Source organism: Rutilus rutilus, assembly GCF_951802725.1.
Source record: "Rutilus rutilus genome assembly, chromosome: 2".
Classification (NCBI taxonomy): domain Eukaryota; kingdom Metazoa; phylum Chordata; class Actinopteri; order Cypriniformes; family Leuciscidae; genus Rutilus; species Rutilus rutilus.
The window spans coordinates 33439031-33463909 of record NC_140210.1 but is presented as its reverse complement, the minus strand read 5'-3'; the positions used below and the strand labels follow the sequence as shown (position 1 = coordinate 33463909).

Genomic DNA, 24879 nt, shown 5'->3' with positions numbered 1-24879 from the left:
TAGTTAACTCCTTGATTTGCTTAATAAAAGTCTACTATGAGATTCTGTTGACAAACACGTTTATAGTGCATTATTTTCAATGTGTTTATTGCTAGCCCTGCAAGAATAGACGTAGCGCAAGTAATTAGAGTGCAATGTATCTGGTTGCCATGACAACCTCACACTTGCTGCTGCACTGTGTATCATAATCAACCACCCCTTAAAAACCATTGAAATTACTATTTAACTTTGTTTTCTTCTCTGATGAAAATTATGATGATTATAAACATCGTTCGATTGTTTTTAGTAGATTACTTATTTTAAGAAAAAACATAAAAGTGTTCTAGACTTAAAGAGGAAAACGCTGAACCCCCATACAGTATATTTGATCAGATTCAGTCACATTGCCTTCTGCCATACATGGGTATCTAAATGTAAAAATAATATAGCCTGATAAAACATCTAATCTTACCTTTTAATATTTATATCAAATTGGGCTCAACTGATTACATTTTTAAATCTCAGACACCACAGGGCCCAATATCCTCATCTTTGATGACTATTTTGTTTTTGCATTTTTCTTTTACAAAGTACAAATTACTAAAAACATAAAGAGATGCACTTACTGCCTCAGATGCGACCGTTCTAATGATGGACAAAACACAGATCTCAGACATTCCCATTGGTGAAAAAACTCGTAACTCCATTTGAGCTTGATTCTGGTGAAATGTTAATAATATAATGACAAATGCAAGTGTCTGATCATACATAAAGCCACAATACTAACTTTGACAACATGGTGCTTAGTTATTTAAAAAAAAATACAGCTTTTTTAAAATTGATTTCCTAAATAGTAGCGGTTCTACACTAACCTGCAATTTTTGCTGGTTTCAAAACACATACCACGCTGGATATAACCTGCCACTTTTTAACGGTTGGTGACATATCCTGAGAAAAACTCCTGAGATCCAAAAGCTAATGCCAACGCATTGCCATGGTGACTTACCTATAATGACTTCACAACGTCAATGTCAAATTTGCATAGGCTGCACTATTTGAATTCCTGATTGGATGACTGCCAAATTAAATTATGAAACAGAACGATAAAATAATGTTATTAACCAGTTAGTGTCAATTTAGCGTTTCTGTTCAGAACGATTAAACTTGATTTAGTTTTCATTTGTATTCCTGTTAAAATTTCCTTCATTTCTGGTTTTTGATTTTGTTACTTGAACCGGTTCAGTTCCCTGCTCAGCACATAATGAGCACCAAGAGCCACTCATAAACACCTATGTGAAATATAAAAAACAAATGGGACATCCTATAGTCTTGTGGATTTTATGGACAAGCAACGGCCATTGCAAGGGCACGTCAAGCGAGCCATTTGGGACAGGGCCTTTGACTTACAACTCTGTCCAACTGAGTGGCAATATAAAATCAGCCCTGGTCTAGATGCCAGTGCATAAATATTTATGCTATTCTGATTATTCAATCACCAAATTGTGCGATCAAATACTTTTATATAATGATCACTAAACCATATAACTGGCAAAGATTTCCTACACAGTGCTAGTCTAATGTTTTCGCTTCCTGTCGGGTCCTGATCAACCTGTCAGGGTTTATTTTGCGATAATGACCAGCTGACTGTAGATTAACTTAGTTGCTTTAGAAAAAACTGTGAATGTGAACAGATGGAGGACGCTAAAATAGAGAGAGTGTGTGTTTTAGTTTGTGGCTGGGCGTTGTCTGGATGTAAGCATGCATGTGTTTTCCCCGTGAGACAGCATGAAAAGTGTGGTGACAGGGTGAGGTCACCAGAGACGGGAAGCTAATGCAAACAAACACTCCTACACTTAACCAAACCTCAGAGGACCATACTGTTGGTCTTATTACTCTGTTCCTTTCATTATAACTAGACAAGAATATAGACACACTGAAGGACTTTTAGGCCTAAAGCTTACAGCTAGGCAGATTTCAGATGGACACTTACAATAACATACGTTGTAGCTCCCTAGCTGCACACACTAAACGTTCAACATTTATGGATCTGGAAAGCTACTATTAATTTCTATTAGGTCGTTGCAGCCATTTTGAGACTAATGACAGCAATAAGTGGTCTCAAATGGCAGTGTGCTCTTCTGAAAGAGTGATGTGAGACAGATCCTCCTCATACTAAACATTGCACTGGAAAATAGTGGGCAGCACTTTATTTTACAGCCCTGTATTGCAAGTACATTCTATGTACTTATTGTAGTAATCACACTAACTGTGTAATAACTAGCTAACTAATTAACCCTGAACCTACCCCTAAACCTAACCTTAACCCATGATGTTACCTTACATTACTCAGTATTTTTGTCTGTAAGTACATTGAAAGTGCACGTACTGTAAAATAAAGTGCAACCAAAAAGTGTTTGCCTAAAATGCTATAATTATAATAATATCATTTGGTGTTATTTTAATTTTATTCATATATTATACAATTTGTTAATGTTTTGAATTAGCCTTTATTCATACATTTCCAGTTTTAATTTACATTTTTAAGTTTTAGTCATTTTGTTATTAGCTTTTGTCATTTGTTATTAAATATATATATTTAAAAATTCTATTTAAATGCTTTAATTTTATTTAATTTCAAAATTGAAAGGAAAAAATTAAAGCATTTAAATATAATTTTTTTAAGGCAACATTTCTAAATTTCAGTTTCATTCAGTATTTAATTTTCAGTTTTTCATCTAGGATTATTATTTATATTTTATTTGATTTCAGATTTATTTCAATTACATAAAACTATTTGTAATAGTTTTAGATTGAGTTAACAAAACAACATTATTATTATGAGAAGATTGAGAAATCTCACTCAACTGCTCTCTCTCTCTCTCTCTCTCTCTCTCTCTCTCACACACACACGCACACACACACACACGCACACACACTGGAAAGCACTGACTATTCATGTGGGGCTTGAACCGTGGAACTAAGAATCCACAATCATGAATCAATGACATCCATCAGAGCTTGAATGGACTGCAGCAGTGCATTCTGGGATATACCCTAGGTGGGGCAGACACCTTACTCACCAGGCAGTTACACATGCTGGGGATCAGGAGGTACAGGGGCTTCTGGGTAAAGGGGGGTCAGGGACGACGCAAGGGCAACAGGCATGGAGATGAAAGACCGTTGGAATTTGTACGGACAGCTGGCTCTCGGCCAGTGAAGTAAAGAGGGCTTAGTGTCAATCAAGATGCCAACAACAAAAAAAGAGGGCCTGAGCAACTAGGGCTGACTATGCGCCCATCCTGTAGTTGGCTATTCTTTTTTTCTGAGTGCAAAAGAATGTTCGGCACTTAATTTACAAAGAAACAAAGCTGCATAAGAGTTAGAACTTTTAAATACACAAAGCAAAACATTAAAAAAATTACATTGAATCAAAGTAAAAAATAAAATCACTGCAACAAAAGTTAAATGTTTCTAACAGAATGAAGAGAGCTGTGCCATTTCCCACCAGTCACTGCAAATTCATTTGTGTCAGTATCAGAAAATGTTACTGGCATCTCATCATGCCATATTGCCTGTGGGATGTGTTCTCCCACACAGACAGACAGGTCACATTATTCTGACATGTGATGAGTGCTTCATGACTGCACAAATCATTATTTATTTGTGTTGATTATTTTGTTTCAGTTAACTTCTCAACCTTTGTTTTCAGTTTTATTCTGTTATAGTTAGTTTACTTAAAAAAAAAAAAAAAAAAAAACTGTTCACTCTGTTATTTAATCAACAGTTTTTATCTTAGTTTTAGCGTATGATTATAACCCTGACAGACGAAATGAAGGAAAAGGTCTAATGTTGATTTACATTTACATTTAGTCATTTAGCAGACACTTTTATCCAAAGCGACTTACAAATTAGGACTAAATTAAGCGAGTCATCATGAAGAGGCAAAAAACAACAACAACGCAAGAAGTGCTCAAAATACGAAGTTCAGGCATTATTCAGAGTAGCATAAGCATGATAAGTGAGGTTTTAAAGGGGAAAGGTTTTTTTTTTTTATGAAGTTAGGTGCTCACGGAAGAATTATTTATAAATAATTGTATCTGTTTAACACATATCTATATATTGTATTATCTATAATCTATACTACACTCACTCTCAGATTAAGATAAACGGACTAGTACAATTCCTCAATGCCCTCTGTGTTTCGCTCCAGAGAGTTAATTTCCACAATCATTACACTGAACTAGGCCTGTTCACATACCTCCATCAAAGGCCCACTTCACTGGGTAATTTATGACCTTTCCCCTAATGGATTCACCAGCTCCTAGCTGTCCATCACTGTCTGCGGCCGTCCCAGTGAGGAACAGTTTTTTTCTTCTCTCACTAAAGTCTGTTCTTTTTCTATGTGTCAGATCTCACAGACTGCCGTATAAAGCATTGTGCTATATATACAGTATATATATTCAAGGACTTCTGAATCCATACCATAGAAACAGACCAAAATGTAAGCCACTAGCCGTTCTATTGAAGCTCTGCAATAAACTACAAAAGTTGTATTGATCAAACATGTGCCATATTATATTTAAGAGCTACAGTAGCGGGTAGGAGTTCTTGTGAATAACATATTTAGGTCTGTTCATCGCTCTAACCAATCGTACGGCTTCAGAAGACAAGAAATGTAAATTGTATGAATTACTTTTATGCTTTTTTTGTCCCTTTGCATTAAAAAATTACCACACAAGAAAATAATACTGGTCCGGAACGACACGAAGGTGAGTAAAAGATGACAAGATGCTCAATTTGTGGTGAACTTCTTTAAGATATGACTTTTTTTTTTATATCATGTAGCCATTTCAGTTTCAGTAGGAGCTTAAAACAAACATTTAGCCCTGGAAAAGAGAGCTTGCTCGCCACTATCATTTCAGGGCACTGGAAACTAAGAACAGCTCATCATGTCCCCTTGAAAGGGCTCAAGGGTGGTGAATAAACAGGTTCAACCTTTAAGCAAGGTACATGGTGACAACCTCTGCTGATCACCCTTTTAAAGCCAAGATGAGGGATGAGACTCCATAAGAATTCATCAAGGCAGTCTTCCCCCAATGACACGTGGCCATAAATGTTTGTTGCAGAGAGCACTCCAGATTGCTTCATCTGGGTGAAGGTCACTAACATGGAAATGTCAAATGTCTCTTCATTGGCATGCTTGAGACAATACGAACGCTGTGCCGCTCTAGCTCCACTTCATCAACGCCATTTAAAAGCAATGACACTAATGAGCGCTCATTTACTCCTTATTAAATGTTTTACACCTTATCTCATGTTAATAACTATTAACAGGCAGATAATGGACCTTATTTAGAGGAGGAAGGAGAGGTAAGGCAAGTGTGTTTTAATTGATTTTTGTTTAAATTTGGGAGTGCGTGGGTAAACACATGATTTCAGCTGATTGCCAAGATCAATGAGCTGCGCATATTAAATCAGTGTAGGAGTGCGATATTTGTGTTATTCACTGGAGAAGTCAAAGTTTAGAGGTGGGCTTACCATTCTGAACATCCAAAACGTGGTGTTTGTCCAGCGTCCATCCTCCCATGTTTGAGGCGTCAAGTTCGTAACCTTGCAGGATGGCTGTTCTTTTCTCCCACAGGATCAGATCCAAACAGGACTCATACTCAAATCCCACAGACACTTCAGAGAGACAGAGAGAGATTGCTGTTGTTCATGCATGCAAATGTATTGTATAAATATCATATCAAATGCAGCCTTCTTGAGAACCAGTGCAAAGTAATCAATACAGACTAAGTCTTAACACCACATTAAGAGGCATGCAGATAAATCATTACGTAAACATCGAGCTGATAAACCGCAGTCGTTGCCAGGCCTTATCAGATGTTCTACACAATATCAATTGATCTTTACTGCAGCCAGCCTGAACACTGTAGTGTCTCTATCATAACTTTCGTAAATCTCATAACAGATCTGCGCTTCACCAGGTGCAAATCGTTTTAAATTTATAACTGTTTTCAGCCGATCATATTAAGAAAGCGACCTTATGTCCCCCAGAGAGAATCAATAAGCGCACTGCTATTCGTTGGGCAAAAAAATTACCTGCTTAATGCAATTGGCAAACCAAAGCCTGATGAGAAGGTGAAAGCCAATCAATACTCGTGAGACCTAGCTAACCTATTTACAATTTTACACTGTTCACTTTGTAAAGGCAAAGTGCATTCCTGATTTAGAGGAAAAAAAAACTTGTCTTTTGTGGTTCAACATCTTTTAAATTTTGTTTATGTGAGGCGCTGAAAAGCATGTCTAGTTTAGTCTGGCCTACTGCCTGCCACATCATCAGCTGAAAATAAACTGAGGCGCTGTCATCAGCAGCTGGCCGTCTTTCTCAATGCTGAAGTGAAAAACAAAGCCACAGATTCGCCTTGACCTTCCTCAGAACAGAACGAGTTATGTTGTTCTCTGTGGTTTTGTTGATGGGTAATCATACTACAAAATACAGTCAGCATAAAAAAATGCCACAGTGAAAAAAAAAAAATCTTTTAGAGGAAAGAAAAAAATGCTTCCAGTGCTATTGTTGCCTTAATCATAACTGCTTTGTTTTCCATTTATACTCCCGATTTGCATAGGTATATTTAAAGAGACATCCCATAATGCAACTGTCATAAGTGGCACGGGCCATTAAGCACATCTACATTTTGCATGTAACAAATTCAGTCTTTCTACAGAGGGTAAATTACATTATTGCTCCTACTCTGTGAATCTATAAGAACAGCATGTGATAGATGGGTGTTTCTCAGCTCAACTACACTAGCTGATTTCATAATTAATATTAGTAAAAACATGAAAAATGCTGTTAATTGGGAGGCATTTTTGGAAAGTTTGGAGGTTTTGAGAAGAGGTGCGATGCTGTGTCAATTTACACTAAATTAACAGTCAGAGAATCTTGCAAAAATATACTTGGATGAAAAATTTTCACATTTCACATTGTGGACATTCAATATTGTAGTATATATATATATATATATATATATTTATTAGTCTCTGATCTCTGTGTGTACTCACCCACAGCTTCTGACAGGCCATAGACTCTTTGGTTGTATGCGTCCGTTTTGTCCCAGATGAAGGTGTAGGACAGATTGGGTTCCGCAGGGAACCACTTCTGAAAGAGGCGTCCCACCACTGCCACCATCAGGTGCACCTTCATGAGGTTAAAGGGGATGGTGGCTTGGGTCATGGTCACCTTGAGCACTGGACGGTAGCCAGCCGCCCGCGAACTCAGATACATGAGGTTCAGGTCGCTTCCCGGAATCGCTGTCTCCTCCTGAAGAACCTGCACATCAAAGAGAGAAAGAGGTGAAGATAAATGAAGATGGGGAGAGAGAAGGAGTGACTCGGGAGCATCTGGAAGCGGCATTAGAGCCAAGGATGAGGACTCCGATTTTTCTCTCCACAGGATTAAAGCACATCTGTGCCTGTGTTTGCTCTGACCGCCATTTACTTGACATCTTGGATCTAATGAGGGAGATTTTCACGGGCGGAACACGCTTATATTTACATCACTGTCGGAGGCTATTACTGTACCGGATTCCACATGCTCGACCACGAGAAATAGTCAACAGACAGAGGACTGAGGGCCACAACTTGCAGTAGAAGAGTTTAAACTGGATTGATTTCAGACTTCTAGAAAGCTGGCACATTGTACCAGATGAAACACAGGCGTGCAGTTAGTGGCATTTAAAGGTGCCCCTGGTGAGGAGTCACCAAAGTTCAGAGCATTAGCGCTAATTTCTCTCCCTCTTTGAGATGCACAAAAGGAACACAGGAGATGAGGAGCAGCTTGGATCAACAGAGAAATTCTGCATCACAGCTTTCTCCTCAAGTGCTTAATGAAAAGCCAGTCAAGCCACTGTGGAAAGACAGTAATCCCCCTGTCTTCCAGCTCATGGCATTGTCAAGTGTCCTACTGGGAGAGGACATTTGCTTTTCTCTAACACAGAGGACAAAGGGAGCCAGAGGGAATTTCTTTTCTTCTCTTTTATTTTGGTTTGGATGCCGCTGCACTTTTACAGGGATCAGTAGAGGGGGCTAGATGGCTTTGGGAGAACCTTTGATATGCAGTCTGTGGCTTCGACAAAAAAAACAGGCAAACCGGAAACTAATGGTAGGTAGGGGATAAAATAAAAGGAAAGCAAGTTAAGACAAAGTTTGGTGGTTTCAACTCACACTTTTTAGGTTTCACATTTACATACACATGGACATGACCATAGCATTATGTTCTCAATTTGAAGGGCCTACGCTGCCACCCTAACACTAGCTGATGCTATCCACATGTGTGTGTGTGTGTGCATATCCTACGTTTGTAGGTTTACTTAAGGGCGTCTATAAGCCACAATGCATTCATGCTATGTACTGGCCTCCCCTCTGTGAACTTTGATTACAGAGTCTGAGCTAATAACATGCTTTACTCCGCCTGCTATAAAGCTCTTAATAAATGGCACCGCATGCGCTGCTGTGTCTCTACGTGTGCAGCCGTGTTATTCTTAGCCACGGGGGCAAGGGCCATAAGTGCATATGGCTGCATTAAAGCAAAATATTTTCTCATTTGCCAAATGAAAGGGAAGATGAAAAAGGCTTTGAAAGTTCATTTGATACAGACCATTAAATGCACAGTAATAAAGACCAGATTGAGTTTTATCATCAAGCATTTTTTCATGGTAAGAAAAGAAGCTAGTGTTTCTGTGAGAAGCCAAAAAGCAGCCAAAACAATGTACTCTCGTTGCATTTAGAGGTGATATGCCTTATAAGACACAGTAGTTTCTGAAGCAGAAACACAAAACATGATGGGAAATCATATATCTTTTCATTCACTAAATGTCTCATCTGATTTTCCACTGTCGCCTAGAGCTTTTCTCTGGACGTGAAAACGTGCCGTTCTCCTCCAGCCAAATAAAAAAATTTCCATCTCTGCACGACGGCCAAGTGGAAGCAATATGCCTTCCCATTCAGTGTCACGGCCGCTAAGCGTTATGAGCGCTGGCTGAGGGATGTCTGTTTGCCATTTATGTGTGACGCTCCGGGTAAAAAAAAAAAGACCTTGGAGGCCATTACAGCTGAAGTCCAAAAGCCCCATATTAAATGCTAACTTGGTTGGGTCTGATTACCCCTGTTTAGAGTTGCTCTCAAAGCAGGCTGTAATTCAAATCTACTTTGATGAGTGGGGTTCCTCAGAGGGGACAGACGCCCCTGTTGGGACCGAGGAGAAACATGGGAAGAGGAGTGTGGCCTTGTTACATATGCTGCCGACAATAAGGAAACAATTTTTCTCCTTTATGTCTCGGAGCAAAATCGTAAGACAGCATATGTGTTGGCCCTGAGTGCTCGCATTACTGGGGATGTCCCCCCCCCTCCACACACACACACACACATGCCACAGAAAGGTAAGAATGGAAAAGCCGGGTTATAGAGGAAGGGATCAAATACACATCTGGACACAAGTTAGGGTGGAAGAGAAAATACAGACAGAGAGAAACAGACAGAACTGAGCCAAGTTTTGTGAACCTCTCAATCAACAACAGAACTCATTTCACATGGCACAGAAAAAGTGACTGAAGCATTCAATATCAACGTTTATTTTGCCTTTCTTTTTATAACTACAATTAGTTTTAAAGGATCTGTTCACTCAACAATGACAATTGTTTCATTTCTTTTTTTTCCTGATCTTTCTGTTGTGGAAGACTTTATATAAAGAACTGGTCACTGTTTTCCATACAATTACAATAAATGGGGAGCAAAAGCACGATAAATGTATCATGAAATGGCCATATGAATTATATGTTATATTCTTCTGAAGCCATACGAAAGCTCTTTGATGAACAGGCAACATCTCCAACAAGCACTTAACTGCATGAGTGAATCATTAATTCGATTAATTAAAAACAAATTCATAGATTATGTCTCATTTAGACTGACTCATTTATAGATTAAACACCTCTAATTCTCATTCACTTTCATTATATTAAAAAGAGTGGCTAGGATATTCTTTTTTATATACCTGTTATGTTTCACAAACACATGGGTTTTGAAAAAATCACATGGGTTTTGAAAAACAAGGGGGTGAGGATAATAGCAGAATTTTCCTTTTTGAGTGAACTATTCCTTTAAGACCTTAGGAATTGTTTTGTGCAAGATACAAACTAAGCATGTTTTATATTCATTTCCCCAAAGACACGGCGCTTTATTTGGTCTGATGTGGGTCCAGCTTTCATTTTTACAGACAGGCAGCAAGAGGCTCGAGTCATTTTACACAGATTATGTAGGGGATAGTGTGTGCTTATTTGCACTATAAAAGGAACAAAAGGAGGGTGTGCAAGAGGATATACAATGCTGACCAATATCTCCTCAGTATGTGGGGTTACACCGAGGGCTGTAGTGATTTCTACAGTAGGTCTTGCAAGCGCCACACAAAAATTTAAAACAGTTTTTCCTCTGAGTACTGCATGCTGGGTGCAGGATGAGGACAGAGAACAGACTGTTTCCTCAAGGCTTTTTTAGTGCCATCACTGTTCTCAAAGGCCCCTTCTTGCTCGTCTAGACTCAACTGCAGATTCACACTGGCTACTGCCATATGATACCCTCTGCTGAATATGTAAATAAATTATCATTTAGTTTCCAACTGACCAGAATTATCACTTTGGTGGGAAGGATTGTTTCTGATTTGGAGATCTGCATCATCCACATTGTGGCTTGCAAGTATGAAATCTCACTATCACCTTGATTTAAGGAGTCAAACTAAGCCTTACCTGTGTTTCTGGAATGATGGGGCCGTTTTCGGGTGAGGATCTGAAGAAGGTGGAGAGGGGTGTGGCCACGATGAGAGGGCTGGGTCGAATGAAGCCACTCAAGTCGCAGATAGGGATATCGTTCTCCTCTTTCTTCATTACCAGCGTGTCCATTACGTAGAAGACATTCCACGGGATCCATACTGTACGGAACTGTGTCAGAAATGGCGCCCGCTCGAAGCTCAGTGTCAGTGATGCTCCACCATTGGCCAGAATGTCAAACCTGCACAGATAAAACAGGGGTGTATTTATAAATATCAATACTTAGCTTCTATGAACTTAATAACGTTCTGTATAAAATGATATACACATTTAAAAAACAATAGGGCTGTCATACTCTCCTCATTAGGTATGCGTAATATGCAGGTAATGTACTGTGGGGGTGATAGAGTGAGTAACTGAGATGAATTAGACATGAGAACTGACGGCTAGACCTGGTTTAATTGTCTCTTCCTTTAACCTTCTTGATCCCAGTGCGTGTCTCCTCTGAGCCAAGAGTTTCTAAGAAGGCCCTTTCCTTCCTGACACAGGGCCTTGCCACGGTAAAAAATGCATGATAATGTGGCTGAGCCTTTTTATCATGCATTTGTGTAAAAGCCAAAACTCTCCCTCGGCTCTATCTCTCTCTCTGTTGCCATGAGAGCCTTATTAGAAGGGAAATGAGTCAGGAACTGAGCGAACTGTCCTATATTCCAATATTCAGCAACGGCTGCAGGGGGGAAAAGCAAGATAGGGCAGAAAATATGCACATAGAAGCGTAAAGATTTGCACACACACACACACACACACACACACACACACACACACACACACACACACACACACACACACACACACACACACACACACACACACACACACACACACACACACACACACACACACACACACACACACACACACACACACACACACACACACACACACTAGCAGAGCATCTGAGCAGCTCTGAAGGAGAGGCTGCTGGTGATTGGTCCCTAACAGCTGCGTGGCTGGTACTCTGATTCCCTGTTGAAGTAAGTGGATGTGGAAGAGGTGTGGGCATGATTATCCACTGCCATTTTTTTTACGGCCTGCCCCGCTGTGGTGTTCAAGAGCTGCAACAGCTGGCTGAGTGGGCTAATCTCGGACACACTCCCTCTATCTATAGCCTACCCCCTGTACTCTCTCTCGTTCAGTCTGGGTTTTCTCTCTCGTTCAGTCTGGGTTTTCTCTCTCCAGTCCAACCTCTTCTCTCATCACATTTTCTATTAAACATCTCTCTGGAAGTCTCTTTCTAACACCTCTCTTTGTCTATCTCTGTGATAAAGTTAAACCCCTCTCCTCATTGCTGTTATGTGTGCTAATGCCCTCTATTTCTCACTTAATAGAAAACAAATATAGGGGCCAAAATCACCACAAAATTCTGTAATTATGTCATTATCAAGTATGATGTTTGGATGTTTGTTGTTCTATAGAACATAACAGAGAATTCTTGAAGAATATCCTGGCTACACTTTTCCATATAATGAAAGTGAATTGGCGACGAGTGCTGTCAGGTTCCAAACAGTATTGTTATTGTTAACTAAAACTATTAAAATTGTTTTTGTTAACTGAAATAAAGATTAAATAAAATATGAACAATAGATTAAACACATTTTTACAAAATGTACAAATGTTGCCTTAGCAACTAAATAAAATAAGTTTAAGTGGTTACACTTTAGTTTTGGGGTCCAATTCTCCAAAACTAGTTGCTTATTAGCATGCATATTACTAGGATATTGGCGGTTTATTAGTACTTATAAATCACATTTATAAGCCTTATTTTCCATTCCTTAACCCTACCCACAATCTAAATTTAACAACTACCTTACTAACTATTAATAAGCAGTAATTATGAGTTTATTGAGGCAAAAGTCGTAGATAATAGTGGGAATTGGACCCTAATCTAAAGTGACTAAAACTAAAATCGAAATAAAACTAAATAGAAATATAAAAAAAAGAAAAAAAAAATGACAAAAGCTCAACAAAATTAAAATGATTAAAAAAAAAAATAAAATAAATAAAAGCTAATTCAAAATATTAATAAATACTGTAATAGTATATAACACTGGTTCCAAACCAAAGTAACAATGAAGTAAAAAAATAAAAATAAAAAATGCAGTTTTGTGTAATTTCAAATCTTCTGAAGCTTAAAATAAACAGATTGAAATTCAACTTTGCACTGAAAATCATTGACTGTGAACCTCAAATCAAATATGGCACCCTAAGATGTGTTGCATCAGGTCTGATGTGAATGACACCTTTTGTGCGTCATACCGTCATTATAGGAACGACATGCAGGTGAATTAATAAAGACAGAATTTTCATTTTCCATTCAACTATTTCTTTAAAAACTTGACCCCCCAGAGTCCATCAACTGCACCTAAATGCCCTTTTCTGTGACTCTAATTTTAATTGCACTGAATTCAATTCAAATTAAATTTCCTCTCTGCATGATTGCTGCCTTTTAGCCATTCAGCACTGACAAATGACAGAACATGATAGTGGGTCCTAACAGTTCCTTCTCCTTGAACAAAGATGTCCACATAAAGAGCTTGCTGGTTACAGTCCTGCGGCCTTCATGATTGCGGCGCGCTGCAGCTCCTTAATAATACCGGGATTGGTTTAACAGTACGGGAGAGTGCAGCCCATTGGCTGATTGATTCCACCCTTGTAAATCCAATGCATTTTAAACAGGCTGTTTGCTAAAGCACTGCTTCCTGAAGCAATGCCTGACATTTTCACGAGATGATCTTGGTAGATAAGACAGCACACTATAACACACACACACACACACACACACACACACACACACACACACACACACACACACACACACACACACACACACACACACACACAGTTGTGGAGCCATAAGGGTTTTCAATTGTGTATTCAATCAACAAAAAACAAATGTATTCAGTGAAAAGGTTTTCACACATTTATGTATATTTTATGCATAAGTACTAAACATAACTAAACAGATGGTTTTGGTGACATCTATACCCTGTGCTGTATAATGACATTCAGTTATTCAAGGACAGAAACAGTATGGAAATGTATATAGGATAATGTGTCTGCTTGTGTTTTCAATCAACCTACATGCCATCCTGCCGTGTGATGGTGAATCCATGGTCTGGGTAGTGCACAAAGGACACGTTGACTCCGATCAGGGGTGTACCATCTGCAGTGAGCACCTGCCCTCTGATAATGGACACCAGGCTGCAAAACAAACACACAGTTGGTAAAATAAACCACACACACTATTAATATGATTTACAGCATGACTGACCATGGATTCACTAAGCTTTCACTGCGATGTTAAAATGTCTAATCCACTGTAAATAACTAGAAAGCACACAAAATCTCTCTCACACACACTCACTCTATGCTTATTTATGTGACTCTTGTGCCCCTGTCTCTGTAGACCGCCATAATTCAGTCCCCTAAAGGCTGCAGTGGGATTCTTATGTGCTTAATTCCCAAGGCAGCTTTTCCTTCAAAGAGCTTTATAATGATCGATGTGTCCAAGGCTTTTGTTTAAAGAACTGTAACTTTCCAACCCGGGGAATAAATACCTTAAATACTTATTATTATAAGTAATAATAAGTATTTAATATTACTCTATATTAAGTAATATTAAATTCATATTAAATTACTTTATTTAATAATAACTGCGTTATCAATTAGTTTTTTTGATAAACACTTGACTTTCAAATCACACACACAAAAATAGAGCTGTCAGATTAAAGCAACAGGTGCAACAGAATTAAACAGAGCAATGGGGTCACAAGATACATTTTTTAATATTTTTACTTAAACTGTTGAACTGAGGCATGACTGAATGACCAGAGCGCACTCGTACAGAGATAAATAATAAAAAAATATATTATTTTTAATTTAATCAAATTATCTGAATCACCTTATTATCTTTCTCAGTAGATACTGATATATTTAAACAATTGCAATTAATTTATTATTGGCATATCTAATTTGATAACAATTATTATTATTATTTTTTTAAACAATTGACATTCCTAACAAAATAACAAAGCAACCATGAAGTTAATCAGAGGCTGGGTTGTTTTGGGCAGGATGAGTGGGAGAGATCTGCTTTAGCTGTTAATCAATGGTAGGAAGGCAGAGAGTCACTTCACCGCAGTGCCGAGCCGAGGACACCTCGCTCTACTTATTGAATGATTTTCCAGGTCATTACTGTTTTTCTGGGGGCCTAATCAGCAGAGCAGCAGTGAATCAAAGTGTGGCGTCGTCCCCCACTTGAAGCTGGGATAAGGGAAGTGTGGAAATGACCCCAGGGTCACAGGCACAGGTAAACATTCCACAAATAAGCTGCCATTCCCCATGATGTGACCGTAACTCAGAAATCCCATTTGCTTTGTGTGAGATAATAAAACAATAGTGTCCAGTGTTAGCTGCCACAGCCTGAGTGTCCTAAAAGCATGCTGTAATTCACCCTCTCAGTGCTGTATTTCTCTCTCTTTTGCCCTGAACACCACAACACACAACTATTACTGTAGCTCTGCATACCACATGCTCTGAGGCCACCATGATGACAAGATTTTCATTTTGGGGTGAGCTATCCCTTTCAGTGAAATAAAAATGCAAGTGTGCAAAAATGTTACACCTGAAAATGTACAAAATGTGTACTGTAAAATGCACAAAAACAATCAAAATACAGAGAAAATGACAGATAACTACAAAATATGAATAGTCTAAAAGGGATTTAAATGAAATACAAAAATGTAAACTCACTAATTATTTTTAAAATTTTTTTAAGCTCAGTAATTTCACTTAAATGACAATTAATAGGTAATTGTCATTGCCATTTAAGTGAAATTACTGAATTTAAAAATACGAGCTTGATAAAAATTTAGAAAATTTCAGATGGCACTTAGAGGCTTTTGCATCTATATATATATATATATATACTAGTTTTGAAATAATCTAAACTTCAGAGTAACACCATAATGATCAATGGATTTTACAATTTGTTTTAAAGACCATACAGCCTCTAATAGCTTTCCCTTTCTGCCCTTCTCTCTCTCTAAGAATCACCTTCACGATGATGCCATTATGGCTGGATCCAGGTGGACATCTACCAAGGTGCTGAAGGTTATTTACTTCATTCTTAAAGGGGTCATACAAATGCGCTCTTCTGGACGCTGACCCTCTCAATGCTCCAGTAGTTTTCCATCCAAACCTCACTGCTTAAAACACCTTCTATTTTGCCAACATGCACCAGCCACCACACAGAAGCTTAATCTGCTTAAAAGGCCCCTTAGTGCTGGGAAGCATGTAGCAAAATGAAAACAAGACATTTTCATGTACACAGGCAGGGGGTTTGCTGAGCCAGGCGTTCAAGTGAACGGACAGCTGAAGATGAAATAGGAGAAACATCTGGAGAGAGGCTGCTGGGATATATAGGGTGTGTGACAGATACTTAATTCTGGAATATTGAGGAGCTGGCACTTTTGCTCCAGTGGCATGTTGTTTTACACTGTTTATGCTGTGAATCAATAGGTAGTTACCCTGAGGAAACACACAAACAACAACTTTTTCTTAGCGGGATTTTCTTTGAAACCTTGTTGATCCAGAGGGGAGAATGAGGAGAAGTTTGGAAACATAAACAAAATAAAAAATAAAATGTTTTTAAAGTTTCTCATGCTCACCAAGCCTGCATTTATTTAATCAAAAATACAGTAAAAACTAAAATATTATTACAAATGAAACTGTTTTCTATTTTAATATATCTTACAATTTATTTTATTCCTGTGATGAAAAAGCTGAATTGTCAGTATATTCAGTGTCACATGATCCTTCAGAAATCATTCTAATATACTGATTTGGTACTCAAGAAACATTTCATATTCTAAGTATCAATGCAGTTGTGCTGCTTAACATTTTTTTGTGGAAATGGTGATACTTTTTTTTTCAGGGTTTTTGATAAATAAAAAGTTCAACGAGAAGCATTTATTTGCATTTATTAATGTCTTCACTGTCACTTGATCAATTTAATGCAAACTTGATGAATAAAAGTATTAATATCTCTCTTTTGTTAAGCAGCAAATCTGTTTTCAACATTGATAATCATAAGTAATGTTTCTTGTGCAGCAAATCAGCATATTGTACATTTCTGAAGCATCATGTGACACTGAAGACTGGAGTAATGATGCTGAAAATTCAGCTTTTACCATCACAGGAATAAATACTTTTTAAAAAATGTATTAACATAGAAAACAATTGTTTTAAATTGTAATATTTCACAATATAACTGAAATTACTGTATTTTTGATTCAATAAATGCAGCCCCCTTGGTGAGCATAGAGACAAAAACATAAAAAATGGAAATGTTTCCAAACTTTTGACAGGTACTATATATATATCATTATTCACAATAACGGCCTTTCCTCAGTCAGCCAAAATATATATCTGTGCTGTGTCCTTTTATCACCATTTGTCCTTTTTAAACAAAAAGCAGCCTACGATAAAAAACCGTACAAATCGAACTAAACTTCACAATGAATACAAAAACCAGAGACTGTAATGTTTACTTAAACATCTATATTATTTAGTGAGCGATTATTCTATTTTATCATGAGCTAGGAGGATGAGGGAGTCTGGTACACATGGTTTGTGTTACATTCAATGACTGCCAAACAAACTCTCCAGCCAAAATGACCGATATTCAGTGCAGATGTGCCCCGCGTGGGTTTGTGCATTTATTTTTAAATCACATTAGTCTACACCTCCCCTTATCAGATCAGTCTTTATCTTGCCACAGAGGTACTTAAAGGTTTAATGTCCTCACATATGGGGCACCGGCATTGGGCCTATTAAACTCTTTGTTGTAGCTAATCGTGTTATCTGTCATGACCGAATCGCAGTTGCCAAGCAATTTTTGAGAGTAATCAAGCTAACTTTAATGTGATTTCCATCTTAACAGAACATGTGCATTGAGTTGTGCATAGGAGGCAGGGAACGAGATAAACAAACTGATCGTGATTGCATTATTATCACGTATCAGTCAAACTGAAACGTGACTTTGTGTTTTTATTCCTGGTCTCCACCGATATTAGCTTGCTCACTGAATCTTGCACAAAAAGGAACAGGCGCTTAATTGACAGAGCAAAAGGGATGAACAAGGTAAAACAGAGCCATGAAGGCAGTTGACCATGACAACTAATAAATGATTATATCCATTCAAGCAAACATAGAGAAGATGCTTTGGACAAACCCACTCTCTGGATGTGACAACTTAATTAATAGCAGTGCTTATTCAAGCAGGCTATTATCAGATCTAACATCTCTTTCCAATAACCGTTATGGTGCTCTCACATACACAATGCAAATTGAGGCGCATAATTTGTAAATTACACTTTAATGCAACTTCGAAAATCTTTCTCTCTGTAACTCGGTTCACACGGTTCTTATGGAGGTTTTGTCAGCACATCTGTTTCCATGGCAACTGTATAAGAGGGCTGTTGGAAGCAATTGTAGGGAGTAATGTTTTTTTCTTTTTTATTAATGGTGGTTCACGCACATGGTCGCTCGCAAAGCAGAAACTGGATTCATAAAATTTACATCATAAGCCACCATGAGCAAGTGCTGCTCTTCAGTATTTTTTAATTGTTAGACATTAAGAATCCTTTTCAGCTATAGATCAGTTGGTTCAGTAATTTAGATCTTTACTTGTGCTGCACTGGCCTCACCACAAGTATGATAAATAGTGTGTGTGTGTTTTTTTAATTAACTATATGACTTTTAACAAATATTCTTCATTAAAGTTCAGTTCCTTGCTATATATCTATCAGGGTTAAATCAACTCCACGACAGCTATAACATCCCATATTTGCTGGAAACAATATGGCTTAAGGTAATGATAATGGCTTATGTTATGGTAATGGCTCATTGTGTGAACCATTAGGCTACTGATTTGTCTATAATTTTTTATTCATTTTTTTTTTACCAATACTTTATTGTGCTTTTCTTACGAACAAAGTTACCAGCATTAACACTAACAGTTTATTTGCTAGACTTAATTCAGCGTGGAGGACATAACTGATAACTAAAATAAAACAGATATACACAAGAGAAACAGATGTACATATACAGTACATAAAATAAAATAACTATATACATAATTTCAGAGAAATGATGTGTCTGTTGAAATAAAGGTAATTAAGGTGTCTATCAAAATAAAAGGAGGAGAAAAAAAGAAACAGTTCAAACAAACAAGAGAACCTGCACTCCCATTTGCCTTCATTTATATCTTTGTATACTCTCTGATCCTATACCTTTTGATCACTTAAGTTTTAAGAATGGAAATCAAGCTGTCATGAGCTCGGTTCCAGTGCAGAATAGTTGGCTTTGCTCTATTAATTAAGGCAGTGGATCGCTCCAAATGAACAATATCTATAAAATAGGACAATCATTGTTGTTTTGACAAAGAATTAGGAGGAAACCGAGAACTAGACCACTCAAGAGACCACAAAAAAAACCCACTGTTTAAGTTGGGCTGGTATAAAACATGTTTAAAAAGAACTCGATAAGGCTAGGGTGATCACTTGCCCGATAAGGCTTGGGCCTCTACGGCATCCTTATTGATGAGCCCTGAGACAGCCATACCTTCTGTTAAACGGGTTGTCTCCGTTAATGACATGCGTGCTCTCTGGGCCAATGAGGAAACTGATTTGCTGATAGAACGACTGGGCGGCTTGCTGTGGGCTTGTGGGTTGGTTCTGGCTGATGATGTCGATGGGGTCAGGAGAGCCACGGCAGAAGAGTTGAGTCTGACACGAGCTTTGCAGGCAACAGTCTGGATCCATACAGTCCACCAGGCCATCTGCACACACAGACACACACCTCACTTAACAATGCACATAAAAAATATGAGGTTCTATGTGTTCAAGAGTCTTATAGTATATCCTGTGTCCTGTCTTACAGATCCCGACACGCTTTTATAGTGTGAGAGAATTGAAACGATTTTGCATCTATGCTTCATACATCATCCACCCATTAGTTCTTTCACCTTTAGGGTCAGAAACATGACAGCAATATCCTCTCTTTCTTCTTTCACATTGTCAAGACTCTCTCTTGCCTCTATCAGTATACACCTAATGCTTTGTGTGGAAATGCGATCTGATCTCCCGCAGGTAAGTGCCATAAACCTCTGCCATCCGTCTCAGCTAGTTTATAAAAAGCCCTGTGTACATCTGGCACACGGTCACAGGGGGGTTGTAAAATAACACATGTGCAAACACGCACTAATCAGTATGAGACCAATTCTTTTTTTACAGCACCATGAGCTGACACTGCTCTGGTGAGATCCGAGGCAGAGTGTCTGACTGTTTGTTTTGCCTTACGAGGGTCCCGGCACCCCCTGCCAAAAGCACCACGCAACTTCATGTGAGATCTGGACCTCTCGTAACTCTCACGCTGCTTTAAATCCGGTCCGCTACGGCCAAAGTCAACACGCACATGCAAAGGTTCCTCCAGAGGGAGCAGAATCTTTTAACATAGCTTGCGTATAGGTCACACAAAACAGAGGTCACGTAATGGGATCTTTGGACATGTATGTGGTATTTAAGGAGAAACGTATTTATTTTTTATGTTTGTTTTTGTAAAGAACTTTATGTTCTGATCTTTTTACAGTACCTCTTTGTAATAGCTATTGAAAGGAAGCCAAATTCAAAGAAAATCTGCAAAACGTGGCACGATTACTGTACGACTGAGGATATATCATAACCTTACTGTATATTTTTCTTTCCGCTTTGGAAAAACTTCAAAGCTTCTTTCCAGAGGACTGTAAATCCTTCAGATTTAAGATGTTACAGACCGCATTATCTCCAACTAGAAAAACAATCTCCTCTAATGCTTTGGAATTGAGCTGTGTTTAAAGGTTCATGCATTCAGCTCAGTGGAGAAGATTTCTAGACCTAGACTGCATTCTGGACCTCAAGCGTGCAACAGAACCTCACATGTACCAAAACGTTCTGCAACCAGACACACATGCCCTGAATGCAAGATCAGTGGAGAAGGATTCACGACTACTTGCCCCTTGAGCAGGCCTGTCATTTTTATTGAATGCAAGTAAAAAGAGATGCTCTGTCATAGTCGGTCTCCCTGATGTCTGTCAAGACTAGAAGTAGAACCTTCAGACTCTAAGCTAACCTCCAGTTTTGAGATTTACTTGTCTTTGGTCTTAGGGTCATATCTTGTTTGCTATATTCTAATGGAATGGACCAGTGAGAAATAGCGTGACTCTTCTAAATCAATATATGCTTACTTTTCTGTTTCTATCCGTTTGCTTAGGACAGCCATAACAAGTTTTGGTGTGTTTAAGACCTGCTTAAAAACTTTACTTACTAAACTTAATTTATCATGACTTTTACTGAAGGTGAAGAAATTACAATGTCACAATATGTCAGTTGTCTCATAAACAATTAAACATGCACATTTTACCATTTCCACCAGGGTGACATACTTGACCTGATTATCATTGACAAATATGTATGTGATATTTACATTCACTTTCCCATATGCATCCCATTTAAATTTTATAACATTTATGCGTCCAGCCACCGGTGACCTCACCTCCTTCATTGTCCTTGCCGTCTGCGCAGAGCGTCTCCATGGCAACGTCACATCCAGCCCCTCTCCAGCCTGGTTGGCAGACACAATGCCAGCCGTTCTGATCCAGGGTGCAGCGGCCATTACTGTTGCACAGACCGGGACATCCCTCTGCAGAGACAGACAGAGCCGTCATACACTAGTACAGGCGTGTGCATGTTCAAATGTGTGTTGGACTGAGTCTCTATGTGTGTGTTTTAAAATTTATATGACAGTATTCTCTCTGAAAGTTGTTCTGTTGCAGCTAAAAATCGATATACGTGGCCACAGCAGGACACAGTGTGTCTTCGACTTGTGAAACACAAATGGTAATCCAAACAGAGATACACTGACATCGTCGAGAATGAAATTAAAGGTTTAAAGGTGAACACAGACTGACGCTGGACTTCAAACAGGCCTAGAGAGATGCACAGAGGCTGTAGATTCACATGGATGTAACAGATGTTCTCTCTCGACACAACCAATCATTTCAAAAGGGATGGCATACGTTTGTGAGAAAATCAAGGTGAGATTCAAAAGGAAAAAGAACCGATTGAGGAATCCAAATGAAAAAAAATATTTAAAGAAAATCAATTAAAAGAGAGAAAATTTAATTTAGAAGAAGAGATCAAAGGAAGGGATATAAAAGGGTGAGGTAATCATAAATCAGCAATGGCATCCATGTGAAGCTACGGCACACAGAGAATCCCAGTGGCATAAAGTATAGGGTGGACATCTGAGCTGGCGAGATAGTGTGTGCCTCCAGCGCTATACTTTCTGCCCAGGTCACATTCCACCGGACGGAATCAGAGGAAAGCGAGAGAGGCCAGGGGGAGGGAAGGGGAGGACTGTGGGAGAAGCTAGGCTAACAAACACCAGGGGTCAGGCTGCGGGATGCATGGAGACAGGACCCACAGGATTCCCAAACAAAACTCAAGGACCACAGGTGTGTGTGTGTGTGTGTGTGTGTGTGCACGTGTCAGTAATTGCGTGTGTGTGTGTTTGTGGCTTGTTCAAGACAAACAATGATGAATTTGGCAGATATAAAGGACAACAATAAATAGAGCGAGGAGACTAGAACATAGACACGCTGACATCGTGCTTCAAGACAAAAAAGTGAAGGAGGGAGAAAGAAAGAAAGCAAGAAACAAGAAAAGAAAGAAAGACACAGAGAGACAGCGGAGTGATTGCTTGTGACAGTCTCCTTGGGGCTTTGGTATGCATTACCTTTAAATCCTATCCTCTCTCCTATTATGGGGCCGGGAGGGAGGAAAATTCGGGAAAGAAAATTAACAAAAAAAATCTGAGCACTTGAGTCCAAGTGAAGGACGATTCAGAACACAAAAACACAAAATGGAAAGAAAAGAGAGAGAAAGGAAGCAAATGACCATAAAGAGAAGGAGGAAAGGAAAGAAGGGCTTTGAGAAGGAGGAAGACGAGATGTTGAAAGAGGAGTGGGAGCTGTTTCGACTTTGGCCGACTCTGTCTGGAGGATTGCCACAGCGTGTGTATTGTGTTACTCAACGCATTAATAAATACCATACTGAGATACACTACGTGCCATGTCGGTTTAGCATTGTATGAGTGAGAAAATTTAAAAAAGCAACATGGAATGTGGTAAAACATAACAAAAACAAGCGAAAAACATGTTCTGAGGTTCTAATATATTGAGGTTTGGAGTAAAAGAATCAAAGTAAGCCCGTAAGAGTTTAAGAAACATCTTAAATGAAAAAAAAATAAAAATCTTGGCGGTCTGATGCACCATATGCCAGTATGCGAGTCTAGAATCACACTTGGCTTAGCACTGATTTAGCCCTGTGAAATCATTTCCAAAAACACCTCAGTAACAGTAAACAAGAATCTGCAAGTATCTCTTCACTTGATCTCCGTTTACACCGCCAGCTCGTAGTTCATTTTAAAATAAACATGGCTGATCGTCATTTGCGTGCAGGTTTCATGGCGCGCTATTGTTTTCAAAACGAACGTGAGTGCGACTCTGGGACACGGAGGAGGTGCTAAACTGCAGATGTGGAGCAGTGGTGATTTAGCTGTGGCGAGGGGGATGGTTCTGCAGAAGTTGGAACATTAGCCAAGGAGAGCACTGAGGACATTGGATTGGATTTCTGACAGTCCAAAAAAAGAAGCCAATGAAGAATCACAATAATAGCAGACACGCAGAGGAGAGAGAGAGAGAAGAGGTTATTAATGCGCCATAAAAATGTCATAAAGACCTCAATCCGGGACACAAGAGCTCAAGGGAGAGAGAATGAGAGAGAGAAAAAGGAGGAAAGATACAGTACCTTGGACATACGTCTCCGGGTGAGCTTTACAGGGAGCAAGAAGAAGAAGACAAAGGAAGAGAAGAGGATGTTAAAAAGGTGTGAAAAGACAGTCAACCTGAAAACCACATACAGAAACTAAGAGCTTTTTTAGTACTGCTGGAAGATGTGCATCTTCTACTGACAGACATTCAAAACGAGTAGACATGCTAACTGATTTCTCCTTTCTCACATCAATATATATAAACAAAGATTTTTCAAAGTTGTAAATAAAACAGAGATAAAAAAAAAAAAAATCAAAAAAACTTCAACTTCAAAATATCACATTTAATTCACTTCCCATTTCTTTGTGAATTTTACAAGCAATTTCTGAGTGAAAATTGTTTCAAAGTAAATCATACACCAAATATTTTTCAGTGTACTTTACAACTCTTTTACAAAAACTAACACACTGGGTTAAATAAAGCAAAAACACGTCCACTGAGCAGTCTTGGACTTCCGTGGTTCTCAAAGCCTAAAGGCACCCTGCACAATCCTCTGCGTCACCATTTGTGGAACAAATGAAAAACAACACCCCCATAGAAAATGACTCACTCTTCCTGTTCAGTATTCACTAAGCGTTCCCATAAATCGGTTTTCAAATGTGTGACACTATCACTCATAATGCATAAAGTAAATAACATAGGCATCATGGGATTTACAGTACTGCACCGAACGGGACCTCACATGCTAATTGGAAATTGCATCCCGATGATTGACATGTGGTTCAAGAATCCTGCTGTATGTTTGTTATTTCACGTTTCACATTGTCATCACATCAGGTCTATTATCCTTGAGCCTCTCAGTGTGTGAGTGAAATATTATATGGCCCTGAGTGAGAAAAAAAAAAAAAGTGTGTGTTGGTGGGAATACTGTATGGATAAGCTCTGAATCATCCGCATGTGTACGAGAGCAATCATCTCCTTCCTGTGGCTAAATGAAATGATTTCTGACAAGGCTTTGGGAGAAACCCTGTGCGGCGTGTCATAACATTACATATGCTAAGTCACAACAAATCATCTTAAATAAAAGGTCACCTTTTAATACAAGCATAACAACGCTACTATGCAGAGGCTACATTAGCTGGATTA

General features: G+C 38.7%; 1 protein-coding gene across 2 annotated transcripts in view; it reads right to left on the bottom strand.

Moving 5' to 3' along the window:
* Positions 1-24879, bottom strand: part of tenm3 (teneurin transmembrane protein 3) — a 275119-nt gene that overhangs the window by 27009 nt on the left and 223231 nt on the right. Inside the window, exons 15-22 of one of the 2 annotated variants that reach the window (XM_084399638.1) lie at positions 23771-23794; positions 22698-22718; positions 21456-21602; positions 19488-19704; positions 13944-14063; positions 10782-11043; positions 7045-7312; positions 5518-5661 (exon numbers count right to left, since the gene is read on the bottom strand). In XM_084399638.1, coding sequence (XP_084255764.1) covers positions 5518-5661; positions 7045-7312; positions 10782-11043; positions 13944-14063; positions 19488-19704; positions 21456-21602; positions 22698-22718; positions 23771-23794 — 1203 coding nt within the window. The remainder of the gene's footprint in view (positions 1-5517; positions 5662-7044; positions 7313-10781; positions 11044-13943; positions 14064-19487; positions 19705-21455; positions 21603-22697; positions 22719-23770; positions 23795-24879) is intronic. The other variant, XM_084399639.1, reaches the window with a different exon arrangement.